This window comes from Tympanuchus pallidicinctus, unplaced genomic scaffold, assembly GCF_026119805.1.
Source record: "Tympanuchus pallidicinctus isolate F22 unplaced genomic scaffold, pur_lepc_1.0 scaffold1, whole genome shotgun sequence".
In the NCBI taxonomy this organism is placed as follows: domain Eukaryota; kingdom Metazoa; phylum Chordata; class Aves; order Galliformes; family Phasianidae; genus Tympanuchus; species Tympanuchus pallidicinctus.
Genome location: NW_026294618.1, coordinates 106,582,117 through 106,608,979, shown reverse-complemented (window position 1 = coordinate 106,608,979; position 26,863 = coordinate 106,582,117). Strand labels below are relative to the sequence as shown.

Sequence of the window (26,863 nt, the reverse complement as noted above, 5' to 3'; positions counted from 1 at the left end):
GTTAATGAAATGGTGTGCTTTTTCAAGATGTAACTTCCCTTTACTATAGCAAACTTCCTGTAGAGTTCCTTTTTGTAGTGGGACAGCTACTAAAATACCACACAAAATACTTAGGAGCTTTTTAGTTAGTACTTTGCCAATAAGATGCTTGCATTTGAGTCTGAAAATGAAAAACCTGAAACTCTCGCCTGCAGTATTGATGGCTTATGTTTGTCCATGTGGTGATCTCACTAACTGAACTGTGGGGGTGCTGGGGAATTTGTTTGTTCAGTGGAGGGGGGCAAGATGTGTAAGTTTCCATGGGTGAAACCTCTACAGTCAACCTGACTTTCTGCACTCGTTACAAGTTCCAGGCTCAAAGGGAAGGGGTGAAAGGAAATTTTGCATGGAAAGTGTCAGGGAGGATCACAGACCAGCTGCTCTTCTTCGAGGAGTGGAGCTCAGTTGGAGCCAGGAACAGAGTAAATGTGTGCAAATGAGAACCGTCCTGGAGAGATGGCAGGTTGGCTGCATTTGGAGCTGCCCATAGCAGCAGGTTGGGCTGTGGCTGGAGGTGCTTGGCTCTTCCCTTCAGGTTATTGGCTGTGATCACAGAGCAGGTGTCTATTTCTTCATGTTTGAAATAGTGATGTATATGCATTTTTTTGTCAGTGCTGATGTAGATAATCAGCTGTTTTAATGATCCATCATCCCAAATGGGGCCACTGAGAAGAATTGCTATGGAAAGTGGGCAAAAACTATACAGTGGAAGTATGATACTTGGCCGTACTGCGTAACTGGTGAAAACTTTTAAACTTTAAAGATGGATTTGATTTTTAGTGGTTTAGATAAGATTATGTTATGGTTGCTAACACTCCGTCCAACCCCCAGTTTAGAAGGAGAGGCCATCCTTCACTTTACACGTTGGCTGAAGGGTGAGTGCATGTAGAGGTCTTGCAGAGGGAGGAAGGGAGTGGCGGGGATCCTGAGGCAGCAGCATGCTGTGACCTTGAGTTTTGAGCTTACTTTAGCACGTTTCTTTCTATTGGGCTCTCACTTGAGCAGAAATAATCCTGATCTGTAAAATTTATACATATAATGGTGGATATTTCTACAACTAGAAGCTGGGAAGCCAGCTGCCTTGTGTTCTTCCTAACATGGCTAGTCAAACTACAGCAGTCCTTTATACAGTTACCAACCTGCGCACAGAAAGGATGTTCAGCATAAGCACACAGAGGTGTATCTCTGTTGCAAAAGCTGGTAAGGATTTTGTTTTCAGTGGGAGTGCAACAAAACGCACATCGCAGTGTCGGCTGGTGGTGCTGCTGTGACAGGGTGGGTGGAGAAGGAGCTGCTGCAGACCGATCCTGGTGTTTTTTGTGAGCGAAACGTCAGTCTTTGCTTTCAGGACTCGGTGATGGACCTCGTGCGGGTACCGGCCCTGGGCCCGGGCTTTAGGGACGTGCTGTGTGTAACTCACGGTGGGCATTAGGTGTGCTACAAAGACGTAAAAGCTCGGTTCAACGGGCTCAGAACCGCCCGGCTCGGGGCCCGAGAAGCGCGAGGATTCGGGCGGGCCCCGCCGCAGCCCCGCCCCGCCCGCTGCCGCCGTCCCGGCTGCGGCGCCGAGGCAACTGCCGGCCACCGTAGCCCCTGCGAGGGGAGCCCGTGGCCGGGCTGGGAGGAAGAGAAAGGCGGCGAGAGTCGGGTTACAAGATGGCGGCGGCGCCGCGGTAGCTGCCGAGGCGGCGGAGCGGCGCCAGGGAGGCCCGAGCCGGGGCGCGGCGTCGCCCTCTCGCCGGCGGGGAGCCATGAAAAGCGGCGCGTTAAAGGCCCCGCGCTGCCCCTGAGCGGCCGCCGCCCCGCTTCCAAGCCCGCTCTCGGCTCCATCGCCCCCCGGAGGCGGAGCGGGCCCGGGGCCGGAGCGCGGGCCCGAGGCCGGGGCCGCACCATGTCGGACACCCGCCGGCGGGTGAAGGTCTACACCCTGAACGAGGATCGGCAATGGGACGACAGGGGCACCGGGCACGTCTCCTCCACCTACGTGGAGCGCCTCAAGGGGATGTCGCTGCTGGTGCGCGCCGAGTCGGACGGTGAGAGCGTGGCCGGGGCTGCGCGGAGGCCTGGGCCTCCTCCGGGCCGCCTCCTCCGGGCTCCCCTTTTCCCTTCCCTTTCCCTGTCGGCGGTCCGGAGGCCGCCGGGCCTCTCCCCGCGTGCCTTGCGCTGCGCTGCCCGCCCGCGGCTCCTTCCTGCCCCCGGCCGAGGGCAGATGGAGCTGCTGCACGTGACGACATCTTGTTCGGCTGCAGCAAAGGCTGCTTTTCGGTTCTGGAGCGCCCTGTGCTTTCCCCGCTCGGTGCTGTAGGAGGGCTTTTTCCGCCCTGGGAATTCAGTGATGCTATCCCGAAGGGCTCAGGTCGTGTTGTGTGTTGTTGCCTTACGTTCTGGAGTCGCTGTACGGCTGTGTGCCTGGCAGAGGGCACGCTCCGGCCGCTCAGCAGCCAACAGGTGCCAGCGTGCTGAATAAAGCACCTCAGAGCCTACGGATTGCGCTGGAGCTGTTGCCAGGATACATACACTGCTCACATACACAGTGTGGAGCGTTGGGTTTATCTGGATGATTCACTTGTGAAGGGCAGTTGAAGGAAATAAAAGCAAATGGCCCCACGTGGCTTGTGTGGGCAAACATGTTTTCATTCTGTGCAGCATGTTCCCCGCTGTGAGTTTGTATGTGTTTGATACAGGGCCCTTAAAGCGGTGAATTGTCACTCTGGGTCCCTGGGGAGAAAGTAGTGTGGAGAATTTAGAGTTTTACTGTAGGTGTTAAATCTTGTTTTATCTGGCTTACTTAGAATTATGTCAAAAGAGTATTGTTCTGTGGGACTTCCTGGAAGATGTGGGTTAGGCTCAAGATGTAAGATCCATGGAAATGTTTGCTTTGTTAAACTCAATGTCCTCATAACTTTTTCAGGTTCACTACTGCTAGAATCGAAGATAAATCCAAACACTGCATATCAGAAACAGCAGGTAAGTATCATTACCAGGCTGCACCTTCTCTGATCACTGATGCTCAGACTGACTGTCCTGCAGGAAGAGAGACGTGTGATGTGCAGTTGGTGGTGGTGCTTTTTCGTAGAGCTGAAGCACTTAAGTTAGGAGCCTATAGGTGCTGTCTGGCTTTGTGTTCTAGAAACGTGAATATTGTTCTCCTAAAAAGCCTTTTGAAATGAAGGCTTTGAAGAGGATCTGTGCGTAATATTTGGCCCTTGTTACAGGAAAATTAGTTAGAAATGCATACAGCCTGTAGTGGGAGACAGGGGTTGCACATGTGAAATAACTGACATATGAGGAAGGCAACAGTTCAGCTGCCTTGTGATTTCTGCTGTGTTTATTTCCACCATTCTTTCTTTGACAGTAATACAAAGGAGTTTGTGGGCTTTGTTATTGTTGTTGTTGACCTCGTGCTTTAAGCTTTGAAACCCCCTGCTCTCCTCAGTGAGATGCCTGCAGTTGGGGGACTTAGCTGCACAGTTGCCTTTCCTGGGGGTAAGGCTTCTGCAACACAAAGGAGCAGAACAGTTGGGAGCTACGTTATTAGGTCATCTTTGTTTAACACACTGAAACAGTCTACCACATCTCTTGCTTTTACTGCGTTTTTTCCTTTTTCTGTGTTCCATCTTGATGTCTCTGCCTCCATTGTTCTCATGGTTTTGTTCTGTGTTGGTTTTCTTTTTTTCTGTCTATTTCTTTGTTCTGCGGTGAATTCTGTTTCTTTTGTTCAGTGTTTTATACTGCTCTTCATCATTATGCTGTCCAGAAGCGTTTCAGCTCTAGAAAACAATTTGATTTTCTTCCTAAATCGTTAAGAGCCTGTTGAAGTGTTTCACTTTGGATTTTTTCAGAAGGCAGATGACAAGTTACGTTCTGAGGATTTGAGGAGAGGGGCCTTCATGCAGATTGGCTGCGGGCAGACTTAGGCTCATTTCTCAGAAAGCTTCTTTCTGTGGTTTCCATTTTTCTCTGGTGAGATGTTGGTGTATTCAGTCAGGTGATGCTTGCTGGCTTTTCTTGGGTGGGTGGCAGGAGATATTGGTGGGAGTTCTGCAGGGTTCTGCGAGTCAGAGGCCTTGAGCTGCTTCCTGTTTGGTGCAGGAAGCTAACGCCTCACAAAAACACCAGTGCAGGCTGCCTTGCTGCAAAGCTGGAAGTGCTTCCTTTTGCTGCCTGTCCTCTGAAATCCTCAGACAGCTGCTTGTTTGAAAACTTTCTTTACTTAACTGAGAGAAGTCTCATTTGACTTAATTAGGTGGTTGGCTTTTTGTTGTTGTCTATCTAGGCTGTAGTTCTAAAAACCTTATCTTAGGCTGAAGTTTGTTTGGGTTGGCTCTTACTGTCAGTTCTAATGCTTCTTTGCCCTTGTGGCTGAGTGTTTACTTTGCTTCTCACTCTTTTGGGGAAGTCTTCATTTTTTTGTTTTTATTTTTAAGTACTTACGATGGGAGTTTTCCAGAGACAGGTTGGAGATTTGTCTCAGTTCTGAACTCATGCTGCTTTTATTTGACTAGCGCTTTGTCTTCAATTTTTATGTGCCTATTGCAAAGAGCCAAACTTTTGGCTGTCCTGTGCTTCAGCCTCAGCTCAGATTGTAGTTCTCACAAGTCCATTTCTCAGCAGATGTTATTAAAACGGTGGGAAGAATCAGGCAAAATATTTTGGCTGATAAGAACATGGATTGTCTTTCTTTAGCACCCTGGCTGAGGTCTGCTGTGCAGGCAGCCTGAGGACTTGTGGCTGTCTGTCCAGGCCAGGCACTTCAGGTGGTGTCAGAGTTCAGCTGCAGATTTCATTGAGGTGCCTTTCACCTTGGGTCTGGGGGAAGCCACAAGATGGTGCACCTTGACAGAGAGGAAACCTGCCCTGCCTACGCATTGAGAAGGACTTGAATCCACTTACAGAGTAGCTGTTGCTTCAGCTGTGATTTGCATAACATCGTTCTGTGGGTGGGGAAAAAAAAAACCCTGATATTTAATCACTGTGCATGAGTATATGATTCCCAGTTTGTGCTGAGTAGTACTAGAACTATGGGCTAATTGTAAACAAAACTGCCTTCTTGAATCCCGCTTGTGGTGCCTGGCTTTGTGCAGGGTTCTGTTCTGTCACAGCCTTAGCAAGCAATAGTCACGACCTCTCCTCACTTGAAACATGACATAAGTGGCAGGCTGCTCAGCACACAGCCTGAAAGAGCCTCTGATTCCACGTCTGCAAACAGCAAGGGGCACCCTAAGAGCTTTAGGTCACCCTGCTTTTGGGGCCTGGGCTCTGAGAGCAAAATGCCTGTGCTGAGCACGGGTGGTTGCCAAAGGGCAGGGTCAGATGTGCTCCGGAGGCTCTGGCAGGAGCAGTTTCAGAAGTTGTTGCCGCACCCATCTGTTGTTCCACCCTCTGCTTGAGGTTACTGTTCCCTGGCAGGGCTGGCAGAAGGGTGGATGAGTGCTGCAGTGAGATCAGATGGCTGTGCTGCTTTGTTCCTGCCGAGCGGCTCTGAGGGCGGTCGTTTGCAGCTGTGTGGCTTTAAGCCTTGAAGCTGCTACAGAAATTCTCACTGTGCGCAGCACCTTCTGATGGTAGAGCTCCCCGAAAGGAGCATTGCCTGTTTTCAGATGTGAGATGAGGAATGCTCTTGAAGCACAGTTGCTGTCATTCGGGTGACATCGGAGCAATTTGCTTCAGGCAAAGTCAGCAGAGTTGCTTGAGGCTGGGATTCAGTATGCTTCCAGTGGTGCAACGCTGTGCTTGTTTCAAGTGGGCCAGGGTTGGTTTTCTTCATGGTGTCTGCTGTGATGCTGTGTTGTGTCTCTGGGAGAAAAATAGCGGTGATAACATGCCAACATTTGAGTTGTTGGTGAGTAGTGCTGCACAGGGCCAGCTGGGGGAATTTTGGCTTCTTGTACTGTCCTGCCAGCAAGGGGCTGGGATGGCACAAGGAGCCAAGAGGGACACAACCAGCCCTGCTGATGGATAGTCCACACCTTGTGGCATTACATAGAAAGCTATAAAGATGGGGGATTGGCTGGGGGGCTTTGCAGCCAGTGAGCATGGCTGGGCATCGGACTGTAGGTGGTGAGCAAATCGTGTTGTTTATCAGTTCTTCTGTAAACATAATTATCATTACTGCTATTTCTTTCTTTTCTCTTAGTAAATAGGTTTTATCTCAACGTCTGAGTTCTGTTTCTTAGGGCTTTTTTCCTCTCAATTCTCTCCCCCATTCCACTGGGAGTGGAGGGAGGGAGCGAACGGCCGCATGGTGCTGAGCTGCTGCTGGGTTAAACCACAACGGACTGAAGGCAGCTGAGCAGTTAGCACGAGCATCCATGCAGCTGCTTGGCAGATCAGCTGTAGGAGCTGATCCCACCAAACATCTCTTTCCACTGGCTGAGCTACCTCCCTCTTTCCCCGACTGCTAGCATTGGAGGAGAGTGAGGGGCTGGCCTGGAGACACTGAGAGGGAGCAGCAGGCATTTTGTGATCTTGCCCTGACAGTGAGGAGGGAGTGAGCTGCTCTTTTAGAGCTCAGGTTGTTGATCTGAATTACTCTTTTTCTTGCTTTGTGTTGTGTTGTATCGTTTGAGTGGATTCAGGAAGATTGCTGCTGCTGATCTGAGCATGCCAGAGCAGTGTTGGTGTGAAGGAGCTGGGCCTGGGATGTGTCAGTCAGTCTGTGATGCTGGGTGCTCTTAGGTCGTGCAGGAAGCATAGGGATGACAGGTAAAAATTCAGTGTGGGACAGTTATTTTCTGATGAAACTGAAGAAGACAACAGGCAGCATCTTGCCTGTGAGCTGAGTGGGAGTGTTTAAAGAGAGCAGGAAGGATCCTGGTTGCTCCTTGTGGTTCTTCTCTGTGCTTATTTGTTGGAAGTACTTGAGACAGTTTATGTCTTAAAGTCCTTTGGAAATATTTTTGGAGAAACTTACAGAACTTGTGCAAGCATTGCAGAGTGCAGCAGGCACTGTTCAGTAACTCAGAATTCTCACCAAACGTTTAAGCACAGCCTGTGGGTGCATGCAGTCGTTGGAGTCACTGATGAGTGTCTGGTATTTGTGTGATCCTGGGCTGTGAGCAGGACTTCAGCCTGCGTTCATTGAGCTTCCTCTGGGATTCAGCTTACGTGCAGCAGCATTGATTTGTGAGCATTAGGGCATCAGTGGTTTCGCAGAACACTTTCAGGTATACGTTTCCCATTTTGATTTTTGCAATTCCCAAGAAATTGTACTTAAGAATTCTCTTTAATTGAATTGGTCTGTAAAAGACAAGTGTTTTTAAGGGAGGATGTTACAGGAAAGACAAGTTGATGCTATTAATTTGCAGCATCAGTTAAATCATTCTGTTTTACACTATTGACTGATTTTATGTTGTAAAATGTCTTCAGGTGGTAACAGGCATCCCACAGCACACGTGTACTTGAATGAAAGTGATTCCAAGCTCTTTTCAGGGAGCCTATATCAAATTTATTGATCAAAATCACTGCTAATGCATTTGGTACAAAAACCTACATATTGTTTTCACTTCCTGCAAATAAGCTCCTTTGGCAAGGCCGAGTGACCCCTTGGGAGACCTCTTTCTGCTGTGTTCTTCTTTGGGTTCTGTGCAGCTCAGTTGGAATCGAGTTGGGAGCCGACTGGATTTTCAGTTTCTGCAGTTTCCAGCTGTTCCTGTTCCTTGAAGGCCAGTTCCCTGCTCTCTCTCCAATGTCACGCTCACTGTAAGCATGGGCTGAGCTGTCCGGGAGCCACAGACGAGACTCAACAGCTGTGAGCAGGGTGGTGCCAGCCTAGGAAGCTGTGCTGTTTGCACACGTGGGTCAACCCCAAAGTGGGGAAAACGTAGCAGGAAAGTGCAGGTGTCCTATGAGGGCACTGTGGTAACAAAGAGCTCTTGTGAGCACTGCAGTGAGCTCACTAGGGAAGACCTTTCTCTTTAAGGAAAAGTAGACAGATAGGGGGAGAAATACTGAGCTTGTACAATTGCTGTTGTTTAGCGTGGCTTGTGGTTTTCCTGGGGAATACAGAAGCTGATTTAGTAGTAGGCCTACATCATCAAGGTTGCCATAAGAGAAGCAATAGTGTGCCTGAGAAGCAAAGATGGAAGCGCAGCACCGCGTGTGGCTGTTGCAAGGACGCTGCAGAAGCTCCCTGGAGAGCTGCTGGCTGTGGAGCTGCAGCAGTTGTTTGGCACGTGGTGTGGGAGGAGAGGCCCCCTGTGAGCCGTGCAGCTGCAGGTCAGCTCTCTGCTCCCTGAGCTGCCCCCCAGTTGCTGCCGGCTCTGCTTGCAGATCTGAGCTAACCCAGCTTGGGTCAGGGAGGATGAAGGAATGCTGACTGTGACACGGGGGGGGGTGGGAGCAGTGGGGATCACCTGGGAAGGCAGTAATCCTTTCTGAGACCTTTGGGAGAAGGCTTCTTCCCTTGGATGTGGGATGGGCCAGGCTTGAGAGCCCTTTGGGGTAGGGATGTGAGGGAGAGGGCGCTGGGACCTCTGCTCCTTGTTGCCCGTTGCTTTCCTCTAATACACTGGGTGTCTGTAAGCCCCCCACTGGTTTGCTTGGGTCTGATTGCTGAACTTGAAAATGTCACTCAGGTATTTTGTTTGTGACAAAAGTACAAGGTGAAGGGTCAAGACTTACAGGCCTCCCTAAGTTGTGTGCTTAATATTGTCCTCAGCAGAAGTAGGAAGTGAATTGCCTTACTGACATGAAGCGAGGGTTTACTGGGGCTTAAAACAAGTTGTGGTAGCAGTTCAGGAAGTCAACAGACGTAACAGCATTGAACTGTTCTGCTGGAGCTCTCAAAGCCAGCAGAGAGCAGATGGCGTGAAGCACTTTGATGTGCAGAGGGGTTTACTGTGGGATGCAGAGCTGCATGTTTGGGTGTCGGAGCACAGGCTTCATTCCTGACCTGGCAGCTCTGCTGCAGACCCGGTAACTCGCATGTTTTGAGCCTGATGCACTGAAATTCTCAGCCACTCTGAATTAAGTTACGTTCAGGCAGTTTTGCTCTGCAAGTTTGCTCAGTATGTGTTTGAATGGCCTTGTTTTGGAAATATTCTACCCGAAATGAGGAAGTCGGGCTTGTTTCAAAACAAAAGACTGTACTGGTAGTGTCATATAGTGAGATAAGTCAGAAGATGTTTTAGGTGCCTGCTAAGAGGAATGCGTGACTTAGAGCAGCACGTCACCTAACAAAACCTCACCAAAAAAGATCTCCTATAGTCTATGCCAAAATTCAGATGTGAAATCTATTGTTCAAACGTACAAATGCAATTAGTAGAGGTGGAAATTAATTATTCAGTTATTATTCAGTTAATTACAGAGGAAAAGAAAACTGGCTCAGTTGAAAATGTCTGTTGCCAAGGTGTTTGTGGGCTTGATAGTAACTTACTGCTTGGGTTACATAAAACTTGCATGTCTTGCGGTTTAGGAAAACATATTGCATGTGTTGAGGTTTGTGATACTCAAGGCTTTATTTCTCACGTCGTTACAGCTGTGTTAAACTCCTTCTGAGAAGGAAATGATGATCTTTTACTTTCATCCACAGCTTGAGAAGAATTTCAGGTTTTTCATATTTACGTTACAGATTTACTTTACTTTTTGTGTGCATTCATGTGCACAGTCAGAACTACTGTATGTTGCAGAGAAATGCCATTATGAATGCATTCAATATGGAAAGATGAATATACAAGAGAACATGCATTTAATAAAAAAAAAAGTGATGTCCTTTAGAGCAGAACAGAGAAGTTAAGATTTCAGTGACTAAAGCTTTGACAAAGGTAACATGAATTATTACTTATTCCTTAGATGTGGTTCTGCAGAATACAGTTGAATCCCTGGTGAAGATCTGAACTGTCTGAGCAATGAATGCATTTGTTGTTGGTTTTTCTTGTCTTCAACAGGACACCTTGATTGTGTGGTCAGAAGCAGAGAACTATGACTTAGCACTGAGTTTTCAAGAAAAAGCTGGCTGTGATGAAATCTGGGAAAAAATCTGCCAGGTACATGAAAATTTCCTATTGTTTCTTGCAGATGTTTTAGTGTCTTCTGTCTTCTCATGTATTTGTGTTGTACTTTTAAAACCTATTTGTAAAACAAGCATGTCTTTGTCATTGCTTTCTGTGGCTTTTCTGTGTCAAATCTTAAGTTGCCACTCCTTAGAACAAAATGTGTGTTTTTCACAGTTGGCCTTCCTGCTCTTGAAATCAGCGAGAGAAACCCAGGTTTTGACTTTCTTTTAGGTTAAAAACTAGAAAACCTCGAGTGCTGGATTTGAACCGTCCAGGGGGGAGCTGCTGGTTGTAATCAGCTGCAATACGTGTGGGCCCAGCTCTCCCTCAGTGAGAGGCACTGCTGGCACTGCTGTCTGAGCTCAGGATGTCAGCCATGTTTCCATCAAGGCCTAAGTCTTACTCACCATGTCTTGGGGGTGTTTCAGCCTGCCCTGTGTTAGTAGGTAACAGAGTTCAGGTCTCACGCTTTCGATTCTGCTAGTAACTGATGAGGGGAGTTACTACACCTACGTGTACTTCACAGAAGAAGCCCAGACTTTTGTGTCAGAATTGATCCTAATTGTCTCAGATTCTGGAGAACATAAAGCTGTAACTAAAGAAACTGAGAACCAAAATAGCTGATTAAGATGCTTTCTCATACTCCAAAGCATACTGAGGTTGAATCTTCTCAGTCAGTTGTGAAATACTGAAAGGAACTGATGCTAGTGGCTGCAGATATGTCTCGTACATAGTCCAGGTTTTCAGTTAGTCCTGTGTGGGCTGATCTGATAATCAGTGTGAAAGGAAGGTCTTCCTGTGGTCAGATGGTGCCAGCCATTAGCCTTAGTTCTTTCATTGGATTTCAGAGCTCGTAGCACTTGGAGACTCCCCTCTGGGAGGTGATCCTTTGTGGGAGAGGTCTGATAGGAGTTAATAAATCTTAGGATGAGTACAGGAAAGAAGAAGTACAGGGTGTGTGAGTAGGCTGGGGGAAAGAGGGGAGCATGCTGAACAGAGCAAGAGTGTGGAGTGGGGGTCAGCTGCATCCCTCTTTCCCTATTCAGTTTGGGCATCCATTATACCTGTATGCCTTTGTTCTTGGTCTTTTTGTTACGGTTCACATCACGTTAGCATAGCTGTGGGCTCCTGCCATGACTTCATACCCTAGTCTTCCCCTCTGTTTGAGATACTGAAAGAAGGCTTTGTTATGCCCTTCTCTACTTTCTCCATTTTATCTTCAGGGTGCTTCAGCTTTCTTTGTTGCACAGATGTGGTTAGGTGTTGATGGGTTGGTTTGATTTTTGACAAATACCTACTGGAGGTAATGGTAGCATCTTCTGTAGAATTCACAGGCAGCAGACCTGACTATTTTTCCTCACGGCCAGAAACATCGCAGGCAGCTGAAGGCACGAAAGGATTTATGTACGTTCTCTGCTTGATTGCTCTTACGTACGTGTTGGGATGTGACAGTTAACTGTGTGCACTGCTTTTAGGTTCAGGGTAAGGACCCTTCAGTGGAAGTCACACAGGACCTTATCGAGTCTGAAGAGGAGCACATAGAAGAAATGCCCGAAACCAGTCCTTTGATCGACCTTCCTTCTTGTGAACTCAACAAACTTGAAGAGATTGCTGACCTTGTTACCTCTGTTCTCTCCTCACCCATCCGTAGAGAAAAGCTAGCTCTGGCCCTGGAGAACGAAGGCTACATTAAAAAACTATTGCAGCTTTTCCAAGTCTGCGAGAATTTAGAGAACACAGAAGGCTTGCATCATTTGTATGAAATTATTAGAGGAATTTTGTTCCTCAATAAAGCAACTCTGTTTGAGGTGATGTTTTCTGATGAGTGTATTATGGATGTTGTTGGATGCCTTGAGTATGACCCTTCTTTGGCTCAGCCAAAACGGCACAGGGAGTTCTTGACCAAAACAGCAAAATTTAAGGAGGTTATTCCTATCACAGACTCTGAACTCAGGCAAAAAATCCATCAGACTTACAGGGTACAGTACATTCAGGACATCATCTTGCCGACGCCATCGGTTTTTGAAGAGAATTTTCTTTCTACCCTTACTTCCTTTATTTTCTTCAACAAAGTTGAGATTGTCAGTATGTTGCAGGTAAGTGACTTTTAATATGCTATGGATTCCTGGTGTGTAGATGCATCTAGTTGCAATTTGCAATTGATCTAGTTGCAAAAACTGGTTATGGCTCTTCAGTGTGTGAAGTAGTTGCATGTTTTCCCCTGATTTCTGATACCTTAATTTTATTTTTGATTTTTAAAAACGTTAGACTTCAGATTTACAGGCTTTCGGTATGTTGTAAATAATTCATTGTACTGATGTCTGATGCTCATGCTGTGATATGAAGCAGTTGATTCACTGGTTTTCTCTTCCTGCTGATATCCCACAGTAATAACGCATAAAATATTGCAATTCCAAGGTCCTGAAAAATATTCTGAAGACTTCACAGTCAGAAATAGATTTAAAAGCAGCTGATGGTCGCAGACCAAGTGGACTGTGGAAAGAGCCTTAGATGTGAAGTGCTCTGCATGCATGTGGTGATGATTTGGGTGTTTTCAGTTCATGTTTTGTTGTGCAGACTGAGGGCTGCGGAGTGGTTTAGTTCTGTTTGTGGTGCATTTGCTTTGGAATATGGCACATTTAGGTGGAGCAGAACTTCACAGACCTGTCAGTTCTTTCCTTCAAATGAAAATATTAAAGTTGTGGAAGGAAGCAGGCAGTGGAGGAGTAACAGTGCCATGAGGGGTGTTTCTAAGGACTGCAGTAGAGGAGCGGAGAGAGAAAACCCAAAAACCTAGAACTACTCAAACACAAAGGAACAACAAAAGGCAGCTATGTGGATGAGCTTTGGAGCTGCTCTTTACTTGGGTTGAACAGCAGAAAGAAGCAAAGTAGGTCTCTCTTGCAAAAAGAATGACTTGGTTCAGGAAATCTTTCCCATTTTATTACTTTGCATTAGTCACTTCTTAAAATGTAAAAATACACTCAGTGTCATTTTCCCAGGGCCACAGTCCTGCTTCCATTTAGAGAGAGACTGAAAAAAGAAAAGGTTTTCATGTTCCATTGAAGTTTTACTGCACTGAACATTTAATTGTACCTTAGCAGAAAGCTCCCACTTCGTGGCTCGTCTCTCTGGTTCTCTTCAGTGAAGCTCTGGACTGTGGCAGTTCTGTGCTCTCTGTCACTGCCCTCTGGGCTGTGGTTGGGATGAGTGGATGGCACACAGTTTGTCTGGTGTTAGCACTGTAATTGAGGCACGCACGTTGATCTACAAGTGGCATTGCTGCCTCCATCAGTTCGCCTGCCTCGAGGGTGACGCAGAAAGCACAGGCCGAAGTTTCTGGCTGTCGTAGCTCTGGGGAGCTGCGCGGTGGTGCTAAGAAGAGGTTCAGGACTTTTCCCACTTTCCTGGTGTAAATCAGCTTCTTTGTGTGGCATAAGAATCCTGGAGCTCCTCTGGGTTTGGTGTAGAAATTAGAAATCTTGCTGCCTTGGGCACACCAGTGGGGAACGCGGCCGATAGGAGTAACAGGTTGTGCAGCAGCAGGGCTCTGATGGGTGGGAAGCAGAGCGAGAATAGAAAGTGAGCCTGGAGCTGTGCTGTGCTCCAGGACGTGAGGACTACAGCTGCAGCAGCTTTACACACAATCTGCTTGTTGTGATAGGATTTTTTTAACAGGCTGAATTTAGCTGTTAAGGCCAGCAGTGCTTAAAATAAACCAGTAAGTCTGTGCGGGTCATCTTCCATCTGATGCTGATTCAGGTATCACTCGTAGTGAAGCTTAACGTTAGCGTTGGCTTGAAGATCTGTATTGTGTTTGGAGAGTAACAGGCAGTTTGTTTGAAAGAACACCAGCACTGTTCCATGTAAAGGACTGTGGGGAAGAAAAGTTTTCCAGATGGGCAAAAACTGAACTTGGTACAAGTAGGGGAGCTTGGCTTGCTGAGAAGAGCTTTGCTGCAGGGCTGTGCAGTTGTAGCCCAACAGGAAGGACCCATGCAGCACAGAGAGGGAGCCTGGAGTATAAAGTGGCCTATACAGAAGTGGAACTTGTGACACTGTGCTGCCTGCTGGCAGCAGGACGTCACACTGCGAGCCTGTGGTGCTGTGAGGTGTGGAGCAGAGTGCTGCAGGAGGGCAGGGAGAGGAGAGGTCTGCTGAGTCCTGCTGCTGGGAGCCAGGTCTGATCAGCCATCCTCAGCTTCATGTGCGGCGCTGCTGCACAGCGTGAGGACTGAAAGAGTGCACTGGAAGTGATGCTTGTGAACTTGCATTCTTGCTTTTCCCTTTTTAATGATAAAATGTATTTATTGACAGATCTACAAGCGCGTGGTTTTTTTTTCCTTTCTAAGAAGTGAGCAAGTAGTGAAGTTTGACTCTGTAGTGTCAGGCTCTAAAGGCCAGTTGGCTGTGTAAGCTGTCCTGTGTAAGTTGTTGTCCTTTTGTGTTATGCAGGAAGATGAAAAATTTCTGTCCGAAGTTTTTGCACAACTAACAGATGAAGCTACAGATGATGACAAACGATGTGAATTGGTAAGTCCTTGTGCTGGGGACTTGTTGGAGTGCTTTAATCTTCAGGCACAAAGCAGGAACACTGGAGCTGTTCTAGTTCTGCCTCCAGTCAAGTGTTTCTGTAGCCCTAGAGGGAACCATTTCTACTGTAGCATCATCTTTGATTTTGTACTCACTGGAAGAATATTGCGTGTGAGGTAAAAATCTGATTTATTTGCTCTCAGTAACTGAGAAAGTGCAGGTGCTAAGATAAGTCTTAAGCTTGAAAACGCACCTCCTTCACTGGTTGGTGACAAGCTGCATGTGGTGCTGTCTGGATCCAGGATGGGACTCAGAGATCCCTGTGTGTCCCTTCCATCTTGGCATGTGAATGATCCTGAGTGCTCCTCAGCATGCTCTCTCCCTTAGGCTTACCATACAGTTACTGCTTTTTCTCACTGTATTTTGCTCAGTCTCATTGTTTCAGCCCTGGGGCTGAGGGTTAACGATGGTCTCTTAGTATGTATATTGCAAACATAGAATCACAGAATGGCCTGGGTTGCAGAGGAGCACAGCGCTCATCCAGTTCCAACCCCCTGCTGTGTGCAGGTCACCAACCAGCAGCCCAGGCTGCCCAGAGCCACATCCAGCCTGGCCTTGAATGCCTGCAGGGATGGGGCATCACAGCCTCCTTGGGCAGCCTGTTTCTCTCTGACTCTTTATCAGCTTAAATTGCCTTACTAAAATCTAGAGTGGCTGTTTTCAGCAAGGGAGAACGTGTTTGTTCTTTTAACAGAAGGCAAACTGCAGAAGTAGAAATCCTTCCCATGCTAAATGTGATAAAATAGCTGCAAGATGACTGTCCTTCTTTGAGGTAAATTCAGCCTCTTAACAGACCTTGTTATTAACTGCTTTGGCTTTCCTTTCATCCTTAATGTTGCCTCACTGATGCTGAACATTGGAGGAGAGGAGCAGAGCAGTCCCTTTCGCAGGCAGGCATAGCCCAGCCAGTACACAAACTGGTACAAATCACAACCATTTCATGCTTTCCTGAATCAAATGCTCATTTTTTCCCCTGTGTTACAGGTTAACTTTTTCAAGGAGTTCTGTGCATTTTCCCAGACATTACAACCTCAGAACAGAGATGCGTTTTTCAAAACTTTGGCAAAGTTGGGAATCCTTCCAGCTCTTGAAATTGTGATGGTAAGTGAAAATTCAGAACTGTTTGTAATAAAAGGGGGGAAAATGTGTGACCTTTCAGCAGATCTGCCCGATGCCTTTCTGTAATTTCATTGGATGGCTTTGTTCTTCTGAAAGTAGCAGTGGCCCCACTTGCTTGCAGTGACTGCTCTGGCTTGGTGTGATGGCGCAGTGCTCTTGACAACAAGTGTAAAATTCAGAAAGGATTCTTTCATGGTTCAGCTCAGTGTTGTTGTTGTTGTAGTTGGAATAGGACCAAAGAAGTATTTTTAGATAATCTTGACCTCTTATCTGTTCCTATCCTATCCTAATCCTGCCTTTTCAGTGGTATAAAGCAGATTAATCCATCTTAATCAGCAATGTGAAAACATGCTCTTTCACTCCTTTGGTTGAAGCATCTGTTGCTGCTTGATGTTACAACTTGTGTGTCATTGCTGTTGCTGGAAGCTGTTGTACTGTTTGTTTTAATATTTGGGAAACAACCTGTGATGTCAGCGTTCTTTGTTAACTGTGTACAAATTAAAAGCAATATGAATGTTAAGTGATGGGACAAATTCTGATCTTGTGCTTCTTTTCCACATGTAGACTGCTTCAAGTGTTTCCCATCCTGTTAATCTTCTAAACTTAGAAACTGCACATTTTCTTGTTGTCTGAGTGAGGTACAAATGAATTTATACTAAAACATGCAGTTGGTTCTTTTCTACAGAACTCTGCATACTGGCCTTCAGTGCCGTAGGGAATAACACCATAAAACATTTCTTGCCTAAATTAGAGGTGTCAAATCGACAGACATCCCTGTGATCTTCTAAAGGATGGAGATGATGGGGGAAAAAAATCCCTTCTTTCTCCTGTCACTGTTCTGCTGCCGTGTAAATCTTAATAATGTGTTCTCAAAGCTTGTAACTCCCTGCTAAATTGATCTCATTTTCCCAGGGAATGGACGATTTGCAAGTTAGATCTGCTGCTACAGATATATTTTCTTATCTGGTAGAATTTAGTCCATCCATGGTCCGAGAATTTGTAATGCAAGAGGCCCAGCAGAGTGATGATGTAAGTAAACATGTTGTAAAGTTTGTTGAGTTCATTAAATGTATTTGTTTGGGAACAGAACAAAAAAACCCACAGACCGAAAGCCTCCCTGGCACTTGAGATGCATTTAGTGCAGAAATGTAGATGGCAGAAACACAGGGAAAAATAGATGTCAGATGCAGACATTTCTGAGTATTTCATGGTGGATTCCTGCATGTGCACAGCAATAAGTTCATAACTCTTTCTAGCAGTGATTTTTAGTTGAGGTGGGTTTTGCATGACAGAAACTCCGGTGTTTGAGTGCATGGTCACAGTTTGCTTCATTATCGGAGGGGAAAAAAGAGCACCCTGGTGTGTGAGCTGTGGAAATCATTGGGCTCCTGAAACCGTGCCTCATTTTTAGCTTTTGTTTTTTCAGGACATCCTCCTCATCAATGTGGTCATTGAGCAGATGATCTGTGACACTGATCCTGAGCTCGGCGGGGCTGTTCAGCTGATGGGGCTCCTGCGCACTTTGATAGACCCAGAGAACATGCTGGCCACAGCTAACGTAAGGGAATGCAGAGGGCTGAAGACACTTCACCAGCTCAGCAGAAATAAGAAACTGGTTTTCGTCTTGTTGTTCTCATCAGAAGAGTAAAAAAAAGAATATTTGTTACAGCGTCAGTTTTAACAAGCTGTAAGAGAAACTGAAGCTTCCTTTGGTAACGTGTGGATATGGCGTTGCCCAAGGGTTTGGTAACACAGACTGCTGAAGGCTGCAGTGAAATAGCACCAGTTTGATCACAGCTCCTGGTAGCTCAGCTATGGATACATGGATGAGAGAGTCCAGTTATACCAAGTTGCTGTTTTAATACCAGTGGCACAATGCTAGCAGCATGCCAGGGTATTTCATAGAATGGCCTGGGTTGCAAAGGAGCACAGTGCTCATCCAGTTCCAACCCCTGCTGTGTGCAGGTTGCCAACCAGCAGCCCAGGCTGCCCAGAGCCACATCCAGCCTGGCCTCGAATGCCTGCAGGGATGGGGCATCCACAGCCTCCTTGGGCAACCTGTGCCAGTGCCTCACCACCCTCTGGGGGAAAAACCTCCTCCTAAATGCAATGCATATTTAATGTGTGTTGTTCTTAAGAAGGCACGCTGTGTGCTGGCGGGCATGCGCTGTATAGGATGTAAGGAAATAGACGCGGTGATGCTTGTTGTGCTTCTTGATGCAGGTGATTATGGGTAAAATTAATGCCCTCAGGAGTGGTTTAAGCAAGCTCTGTGAAGCAGTGAGAGCACAGTCAGTCTTTTCAGTGTGTTTGCATCCACCGTGTTTTTTTCTATCAGTATTTAAGTTGATTTGGTGTCTCAGATCACTTTCCCAAAATATAGAAATACACCTTGAGAGAGATTAACATTGCAGGTGCAAACAAGAAGACGCAGGCAGACCAGAGGGGGTTGGGTACAGTTTTCTGCAGGATACCTCCATTGCTGCTACTTTTTAGTTAAGAGTACACGTGCAGTTGCCAATGTTTAATAAAGTTTTGTTTGTTTTAGAAAACAGAAAAAAGTGAATTCCTCAACTTCTTCTACAACCATTGTATGCACGTTCTTACCGCTCCACTTCTGGCGAACACATCAGAGGATAAATGTGAAAAAGGTAAGGTTACTTCTGGTTTTAAAATCTTGTTTTTTTGAGCTTTAGGAAATACCAGCAATAAGCCTGTGATGCAAGATGGGAATGTGTGTCCTGGAAACTGCTGGGCTTCTGTGAGCACAGAGCATTCACAGCCCGCGTTGCAGCGCTGCGTGGCGACGTGCGGGTCGGTGCTCTCAGGCACCTGCTCACGTGTGCCAGTGTTAGCCAGGCTGTAAAAGAGGATGTTTGCCATGAAGCTGCATCTGTAGCTCACGGGAGGCTTTTGGAAGAGCAGGTGCAGAGATGCTGTGATGGTGTGGGAAGTCCCTGTCAGCTCAGGCGATTGACTGAAGCCTGGATTAGGCAACAGTGGGGAAATGCTGAAGGAAAGCTCTGTGGAGCTCCTTCTTCTTGTCTCTGACTTGGTGGTGAACGAATTGGCACTTAATTACCTAATTAGCACTCACATCAGTTAAATGCTTTACACAGACACTTGATGTCATGGCAGCCTCTGAGTCAGGCTTTTTTGAAAGCACTTTTTCTTGCAAATATGTTTGATTTGGTGGTACCCATTTTCTCGTGGTTGAGTGGAAAAAAACCAAATGTGTGTTAACTGGGAACAGAAATAGAATATCTGGAGCATTCCTTTGGAGATATTTGAAGAAAATAGAATTAGCTGTGTAGGAATAATATTCCTCAGTGTTAGATTACATACTTCCACCTACTTGCATTTAAAATTTTGTAACATAGATGCACTGAGATGTCAGCTGGCATGCGTTCTGCCTGTGATTGCTTCCCTGCAGCTCAGTTTTGGTTAAATTCAAAGCTCAAACAGCTGCTAGAACTACTTATCCCTATCTTTTGCGTATTTGCAGTGCTTTGAAGACTTTTTCTTACATTTGCTTTGTTTTCTATTTATCAGATGCAGTAGTTGGGTCCACTAAGAGTAATACAATTTGTCCTGGTAAGTTTTAACTGACCTTGAGTTCTGAACCTTGTTCTGTATCATGCACATCTTCATTTAAAGAAGAAAGTTCATCTTGTTGCTTCTGTACTTACTGTTAAAGGAGCTGTGGGTGCTGGGTTTCATTTGAGCTAGCAAGAAGCTGGAAGAACATTTTCATCTATTTCTGAGGAGCTGTGTTTTTAATTCTCCCCTTTCCGGTCTCTCCTGCTTCTGAAAGATCCTCCTCCTCAGTGTCTGTTCATGTCTACGTTTTTCTTGCAGATAATTACCAGACAGCACAGCTGCTCGCCTTAATCCTGGAGCTGCTCACTTTCTGTGTGGAGCACCACACGTATCACATCAAGAACTACATTATGAACAAGGATTTGCTAAGAAGGGTGCTGGTTTTGATGAATTCAAAACACACTTTTCTGGCCTTGTGTGAGTATGGAGCTGCCACAGTTTCCTTCCTCAGGATGTTTTTTGTACTGCATGGGATAGGTTGTAAATAAAAGGATAAGCCTAAGTACAGAACTGGGGTAAATCTCTGTTTTTACAGGCTTGCTGTTTAGTGAGTCTGAAAAAAAGAAGTGGCAGATATCTGTTAGTGGAGTTAACTGGAGTGGTGGAGGGAGAATGACTGCAGCTGGTGATGTGGTAGCAGGGATCTGCTGTGATCTTGTGTGTTAAGTGGAAGTCCTGTCTTTTCTAAGTAACTTCCTAAATGTGGTGCTGCACCTGGGGAGCAAACGGACTGGATGATGCGTGGTTCTGGAAGGTGCACACAGAAGCATGGGAATGAACTAATTTAATTCTGCATTCACTGCGGTTTGTTATTGCACTACTTCAAAAAGAACCTGATGGATCCTGATGGCATTCAGATACAGAGGAAAGTCAGAGAATGGAGGAGGAAAGCAAGTTAACCGTCTGCAGATGTTTGTTTTGAGTTTGTCTTTTCAGTTCTTGCCAGGAGAGGCGGATTGGAGGCTGGATGTGTGATTACTCTTTCATTTCTTTCCTCATATAGGTGCTCTTCGCTTCATGAGGAGGATAATTGGCCTGAAAGATGAATTTTACAACCGTTACATCACCAAGGGGAATCTCTTTGAGCCGGTTATAAATGCTCTGCTGGATAATGGAACCAGATACAATCTGCTCAACTCTGCTGTGATCGAACTGTTTGAATTCATCAGAGTGGTACGTGGTTAAGCAGCTTCTGCAGCTCTTGTGTGTGTGTATATATAAGCACACCAGTCACCCCAGGCAGAACAAAATGCACATACTTCACAGGAATTAAATATTTAATAGTAATTAAAGTCACAAATTAAAATCCCAGAGAGAGATTAAAAATAGAAAGGAGCCAGTGCACTGCTGCGTGCCCGTTTTACTCGATCATTCTGTGCAGATAAATGTAGAAGCCTTATTTATACCCGTGTCTGTGTAGAAGTTGGCATCCTGGAGACAAAATTCTTGTAAATGGCTGAGTTGTTTGAGAGCAGACTTGGAAGTGAGGAAAACGAGACCGATTTGAGTGTAAATTGGAAAGATCATTGTCCTTTCTGAGATGGTGTCAGCTCTGAAACAATGGCTCTTCCACCAGCAGCACACAGACAGGACAGGCAGTACGAGCAGGAGCACCACTTGTACTGTGGGGTAGGAAACAAGGGTTTAGAGCAGGTGCTGAGCTGTGTGCTGCGAGCATGGTGGTGTGGGAGTCTTCTCAGAAGTCTTTGTGGCCTGTGAAAATGAAGGCACTTTTTAGATGTAGGCTGTTGTAGTTGCTGTCATTCCCAGAAAAAGGGGAAGTGTGTTGTATTTTCAGATATCTTTTGCCCTTTGGTCTGAGTGTTAAGGCTTACCCAGCACAATTAGGCTTATGGTTGGGCGGCTGAACAAAAGGTGCCATGTTCCACATGTGCAGATGCAGCTATTTAGAACTAAAGAGAAGTAAAATTTAGGGGGAGAGCAGGGCCTAATGAAACTTTTTTTTCCTCAGTTAAGCCTAGTCTGGAATAGTGAGTATCATGGTTTAATCAAAATATAACAAATAGGGTTGGTAAAATACAGAGCGTTGTCTATTAATCTGGAAATACTGTGAAAAACAGCAATTGATTTTTATGCTTTTTACAAGAATCGTGGTCACAGAATGGCTTGGGTTGGAAGGAACCTCAAAGTGTCCCTTCCCCTCCTCCCCCCACCCACAGTTACCCACCCTCCTGCCTCCCACCAGCTCAGGCTGCCCATGGTCCATCCAACCTGGCCTTGGGCCTCCAGAGCTCTCCAGGCAGCAGTGCCAGTGCCTCACTGCTCTTTGAGTGAAGAATTCCTTTGTAACTCCTAACGTAAATCTCCATCTTTTAGTTTAAAGCCATTCCCTTTTGTCCTACCGCTACATGCAATTGCAAAAAGTCCCTCTCCAGCTTTCCTGTAGGCCCCCCTTAGGTACTGGAAGGCTGTTCTGAGGTCTCCCCAGCACCCTCAGCCTTTCTTCATAGGAGAGGTGCTCCATTCTCTGAGCATCCTTGTGGCCTTCCTCTGGACCCTCTCCAGCAGCTCCACATCCCTCCTGTGCTGCAGATGAAGTTTACAAGGGCAGAGCAGAGGTGGACACTCCACCCTCCCCCGACCCTGCTGGCCACATAAGTTGTAATTCACTTAGGACAACTCATCAGTTACTTCTAAAATTAATTGTAAAGCTTTCTGAACTTCTGCAGACTTAAATATTGCTTTGTTCTTATGCAGGAAGATATTAAGTCGCTTATTGCACATATAGTTGAAAACTTTTATAATGCACTTGAATCTATCGAATACGTTCAGACATTCAAGGGGTTGAAGACAAAATATGAGCAAGAGAAAGACCGGCAAAACCAGAAACTGAACAGGTAATAACTGTAGTTTGCAATGCTGCTGTTAGTGTCACGTAGTATCAGCTTACTGCTGTTGTGTTTTTTTTAATTCTTTCATAAATGTCAGAAAAAGCAGGAAGCTGTGGTTGAGGTGTGAGCTTCTTTGTATTTTTGTATGCATTAAGAGTAAACCTACGTCTGGCTTTCATCACTGGCCTGTTGTTGTACAGTTCAGTTTGTCAGCGCGCTAAATGTTAGCCAGAAGACATTCAGCTTAAAAGAGCAGAATCGGTTCCATTCCAAGTTGGGCCTCAGTCTGCCTTCTTGCCACTTGTGTTGGTCAAACTGTTGGTGGCAGAACGGTTTACCTTAAGGCATCAGAAGCCATTTCTTGTCCTGTGGGATCCTGACACTTGAACCACACGTTGTGTGTCTCTTACAGTGTTCCATCTATATTGCGTAGCAATAGATTTCGCAGAGATGCAAGAGCCTTAGAGGAGGATGAAGAAATGTGGTTCAATGAAGATGAAGAGGAGGAAGGTGAAGCTGTTGTACCTCCAGTTGAGAAGTCTAAACCAGAGGATGATTTTCCAGACAGCTACGAAAAGTTTATGGAAACTAAAAAAGGTATTTCATCTCATTGCCACCATATTTGCTCTGTGCAAGACGTGCAGAGTGTTGTGTGCTCACACCTGGGGTTTGAGTCACAAGCAGGAGGAAAGGTGTTCCACAGTGAGGGATGAACTGCCGGTGTGTCTTTGCGAGGCAGGTGAGGATTAAAACAAGCACGATTGCTCCTCACGTGCACCTGCTTTAACTGGCATCCAAAACCGAATGTCTGTGTGTGTGCTGGGTGTGCACCCCTGTGCCAAAGCAGTGCCGTTCTCACCTGTAGTGCTGGCACGCTTTGTTTGCATGGGGTCAGCGAGCAAGCTGCTCGTTTAAACCAGAATTTTAGGAAGAGGCTGCTTCTGCCCCATGATGCAGTGATGTGGACTGTGCTGCGTGGGGCATGGCTCATACTTACGCGTGAAAATTCTGTCCCTCAGCTAAGGAAAGTGAAGATAAAGAGAATCTTCCCAAAAGGACTTCAGCTGGGGGATTCAAGTTCACTTTTTCCCACTCAGCCAGCGCAGCCAATGGTGCAAACGGTGCAAACAGCAAATCTGTGGCAGCTCAGACATCACCAGCAAGCTCCAATGGCTCCTCTTCCAAGAACGCCACTCTGACCACAGCAGTGACAGCCACAAAGGTGGGAGATGTGTGTGAGAGCAGCTGCCCTCACGCAGGGCAGCGGAGCTGCAGGTCGGCTCTGGTCTCCGGGTGGTGCCTCACTGCAGTGTGCATTTGTCTGCTGCCTGCTGCTTTGGGGAAGGTTGGAAGTAGTGGGTGGGGATGGGAACCTGCTGCTCATGCACCGGGCTGTCATCTCATCTTTTGCATAACTCCGCTGCTCCCAGCCCTCAGCTTTTCCGAGTCCATTCCTGCTTTGTGTGGGTGACTTTTTCCCCCTCTATTACGTCAGTGGACTGCACTGTCAAGAGCCTCAGTGCTTTTAAGCAGATGAAATTCGGAAGTTAGCTGATGCACCTGGTATGTCTTGTCCGTGCTTTCTTTGCATTGTCAGCCTGAAAGCTCAGGAGAGGTTGGAGATGAGTGTGCTAAAATGTTTATTGCACACTCCTGAGCCTTACCAGGAAGATGTGCGTGTACACGTTAGGTTTTGCAGCAGCGGTTTGAGCTTACAGAGATCTGAAATAATTCCGAGGCTGGATGCAGAGGAGCAGGGATGCTTCAGTATTTTCTTTTGCCCTTGAGATTGAAAGACACTCTGAAGACAAATGGGTCTGTGAATGGAAAAGGCATCACCAAGGAGATAGGCAATCCCCAGCTTGCAAATAGCACTCGGTGTTTGTAACTCCTTAGAGGAGAATTACTGAACTTCACAGAAAGTTGTAAAGCACTGGTAGATCTGAGCGCCATCCTAAGAAAAGCCTGGCGTTCTGCAGGCTCGTGTGTCCTGGATGAGCGTTGGGGGAGGCATGCTCTAAAAATGTCACTCTGCTGGGTGCTTTTTCAATGAGAGATTTGTTCTTTTTCTTTGGCTTGGCAGGGAAGTCTAGTTGGCCTGGTGGATTATCCTGACGATGAAGATGATGACGAAGAGGAAGAGACGTCTCCAAGGAAAAGATCTCGTCTGGGTTCATAAAGGAAACCAAAACTTTGGAATAAAAACTTTTTATTACGGGGTTTCAAATGCTGCAACTGTTTTAAGAGCTAAAAAGAATCTGATTGAGAAAGCTTTCTCCCACGAGTACATGAGATAACGCAAGGAGTAGCAAAAGAAACTCGGTCTGTGAGCTAGAAAGGGTTAGTTCTGTAAACACAAGGCTTCCAAGGAACTGAATGTCTTTCTAGTAAGTAAGGAGTCTGCCTTTCAGGCTGTCAAGAAAAAAAAAGAAAAGAAAAAAAAAGAAAAAGTGGGTTGGTATTCACAGAACCTGGATGATGGCTTCTCAGCAAGGAAAGTCTCAGGTGTTGGGAGGGCGTGGGGGGGAAGGGAACGATTTCTAAAAAAAAAAAACTATTGCAGGGTTTCCCCAGTGTTTAACAGAACTAGGAAAAGCAAATCAAGCTTAAATTTTGAACCCGGTAATCTTAATTTTGTAATGGTGCTGTCACATTGTGTTCTTTTAGCAATGCCTCTTTAAGAAAAAAACTGAAAAAATTAAAAAAAAATAATAATAATAATAAGGGAAAACTAACTGTATTTGCATAAGAACAATCTAGATTTCTGGGACCATTTATTACAAATGAAACTTCTCGCGGTCGGAGGGAGGGACACTGCATTTTTAGTGCATGCTGAGTTGGTTTGGTTTTGGTTTTTTTAAACGATTGAAAATCAGTTTTAATTTCTATTTTCCAAGAGGATAAAACGGAAGCTGGATGCAGAATAGATGGTTCTGCTTGGTTGGTTGTTGTTTTTCTCTTTGTTCCCCCCAGCCCCCCATTAGGTATCCCGTAATAACTAAGCCAAGGACTGACTGCTTCCCGAACATCTGCAGGGACTGCTGTGCTCACAGCACGCGCACAGCTGCGGGCTTCACGCTGTGGGAGACGCGGGATCGGAATCATTTTGTGCTTGGTTGAAACGAGCTGCAGCTTCTCAGAGCAGATCTCCCTGTTTGCAACTTGAAATTGCGTAGCTGAGGTGGTATTAAGAAACACTAACGGGTTTTTCTTAGCGACGGGTTTAGTGGCGTTTAACAGCAAAGTCTGTGTGGACCAAGGTGGAATTCTAGGAGCAGAAGTTCTTTGGGGCGGAATCAGCAGGCAGCACCTCGGTCTGGGTGCGAGACGAAAGCTGCTTTTCGAAGATAGAAAATAAAAGTACATTCCACGTAGGTAAATGAAGCGCAGCCAAGCTAGGTGAGCTGAGAGAGGCCAGGTCCAGGGTTTTATTTCAAGAACAGGAAGCGAACTGTAAATATTTTAATGTTAGTTTGCCCATATGTGTTCTGAGATCGCGAAGAAGGGAGAGGAAACTTCCCAGCACGTGATGTCAGAAGTGTTAAAAAAAAGAATGAGCTACGAAACCAGCTGCAGTCCACCACGTAGATCACTCTTGTAATGTGTTATGGGTCCATTTCTCCTGGAATAGTCTGAACTGAAGCAGTTTCTCTGTTTTGGAGATTTTGTAGTTAATTTTAATTTTAGCTATCGTTTGGAAAAAGATGGGCTGTCTGTGTAGATATGAAGTATAGTTTTTCCATAAAACAGAAGTTTATTTTGTATTAAAAATACCACTGTACTTGTTTTACACCATTTGTATACACGTGGTGATATTAATGCTGAACTGTACAATTCAGGAATTAAAATGTGACCCTGTAATTCCATAATTACTGCTTTTGTTTGGTTTGTTGTACACGGTAAGTTCACTCAGGATTTTAAGCGCAGTCATCTTCCAGCACTCGTTCAGAATAGCTGTCGTGCCGTTGTGTTAGTGACTGCTGCATGGGGACACGAGCTCTTCCCACCTCTGAGCCAGGTGCAGCTGGATGGCACTCGTGTGGACCTGGGGATGGCGGTGCTGAGCCCTCGGCTCTGGACGTGGAGGATCTCCATTTCCCTCACTGCTCCAAGCAGAGCTGCCTGCAGTACTGCTGCTGCGTGCTTGCTCTCCCGCTGACCACCGTCTCTTTTTCTTCTCGAGTCTTTTCTCCATCAGTAAAGATGATAAACCACCTCCAGTGCTACTCAAGCAGCAGTTGCACCGTGTGCCTTTACTAACCTAAGGCTGAAAAACTGTTACCTGGCCCGTGGACCCAGGCTGTCCTGATGCTCTCTGAACAGCTACCCAAGGCAGCTCCTCAGGCTCTGACTGAAGCGTTTCAGTGCTCCTCACCACGTCAGCTCTCTCCTCAAGTGCTGTCAGGAGCTTAAAAAATGCTTCAGACCAACACGAGTCTTTCTCCAACAGCAAAAACAAGAACATCACCAACTTTTACAGCTACTAAAAAACTGTACAAAGGGGCATTAAGCTGTGCTGCTCGCATTCCTCTCCTGGTTCTTGCAGAAAGCGGCAGGCAGCACACAGAGCAGCTCACGGCTGGGGTTGTCACCCCGCATCTCGGCCCCCAGGGGTCGCCCACAGCTGCTTCCCCTGCACGGATCCTGCCGGGGCCCTTCCACTAC

General features: G+C 46.2%; 1 protein-coding gene across 3 annotated transcripts; it reads left to right on the top strand.

The window, feature by feature from the left end:
• The first annotated feature begins 1,673 nt into the window (after positions 1-1,673).
• PPP4R3B (protein phosphatase 4 regulatory subunit 3B) lies at positions 1,674-26,067 on the top strand. 3 transcript variants are annotated; one of them, XM_052673610.1, is made up of 16 exons: positions 1,674-2,072; positions 2,951-3,006; positions 9,927-10,025; positions 11,510-12,130; positions 14,490-14,567; positions 15,612-15,728; positions 16,659-16,775; positions 17,173-17,304; positions 18,295-18,397; positions 19,299-19,340; positions 19,605-19,763; positions 20,350-20,519; positions 22,065-22,204; positions 22,632-22,795; positions 23,218-23,420; positions 24,282-26,067. In XM_052673610.1, the coding sequence occupies exons 1-16, from the start codon at positions 1,931-1,933 to the stop codon at positions 24,375-24,377; spliced, it is 2,439 nt and encodes an 812-aa protein (XP_052529570.1). In that variant the 5' UTR covers positions 1,674-1,930; the 3' UTR covers positions 24,378-26,067. The 3 variants fall into 3 exon arrangements, with proteins under 3 accessions (XP_052529570.1, XP_052529580.1, XP_052529560.1); XM_052673620.1 differs by having other exon boundaries at positions 1,675-2,072; positions 22,611-22,795; positions 23,296-23,420; XM_052673600.1 differs by having other exon boundaries at positions 1,677-2,072; positions 22,611-22,795.
• The last annotated feature ends 796 nt before the right edge of the window (positions 26,068-26,863 follow it).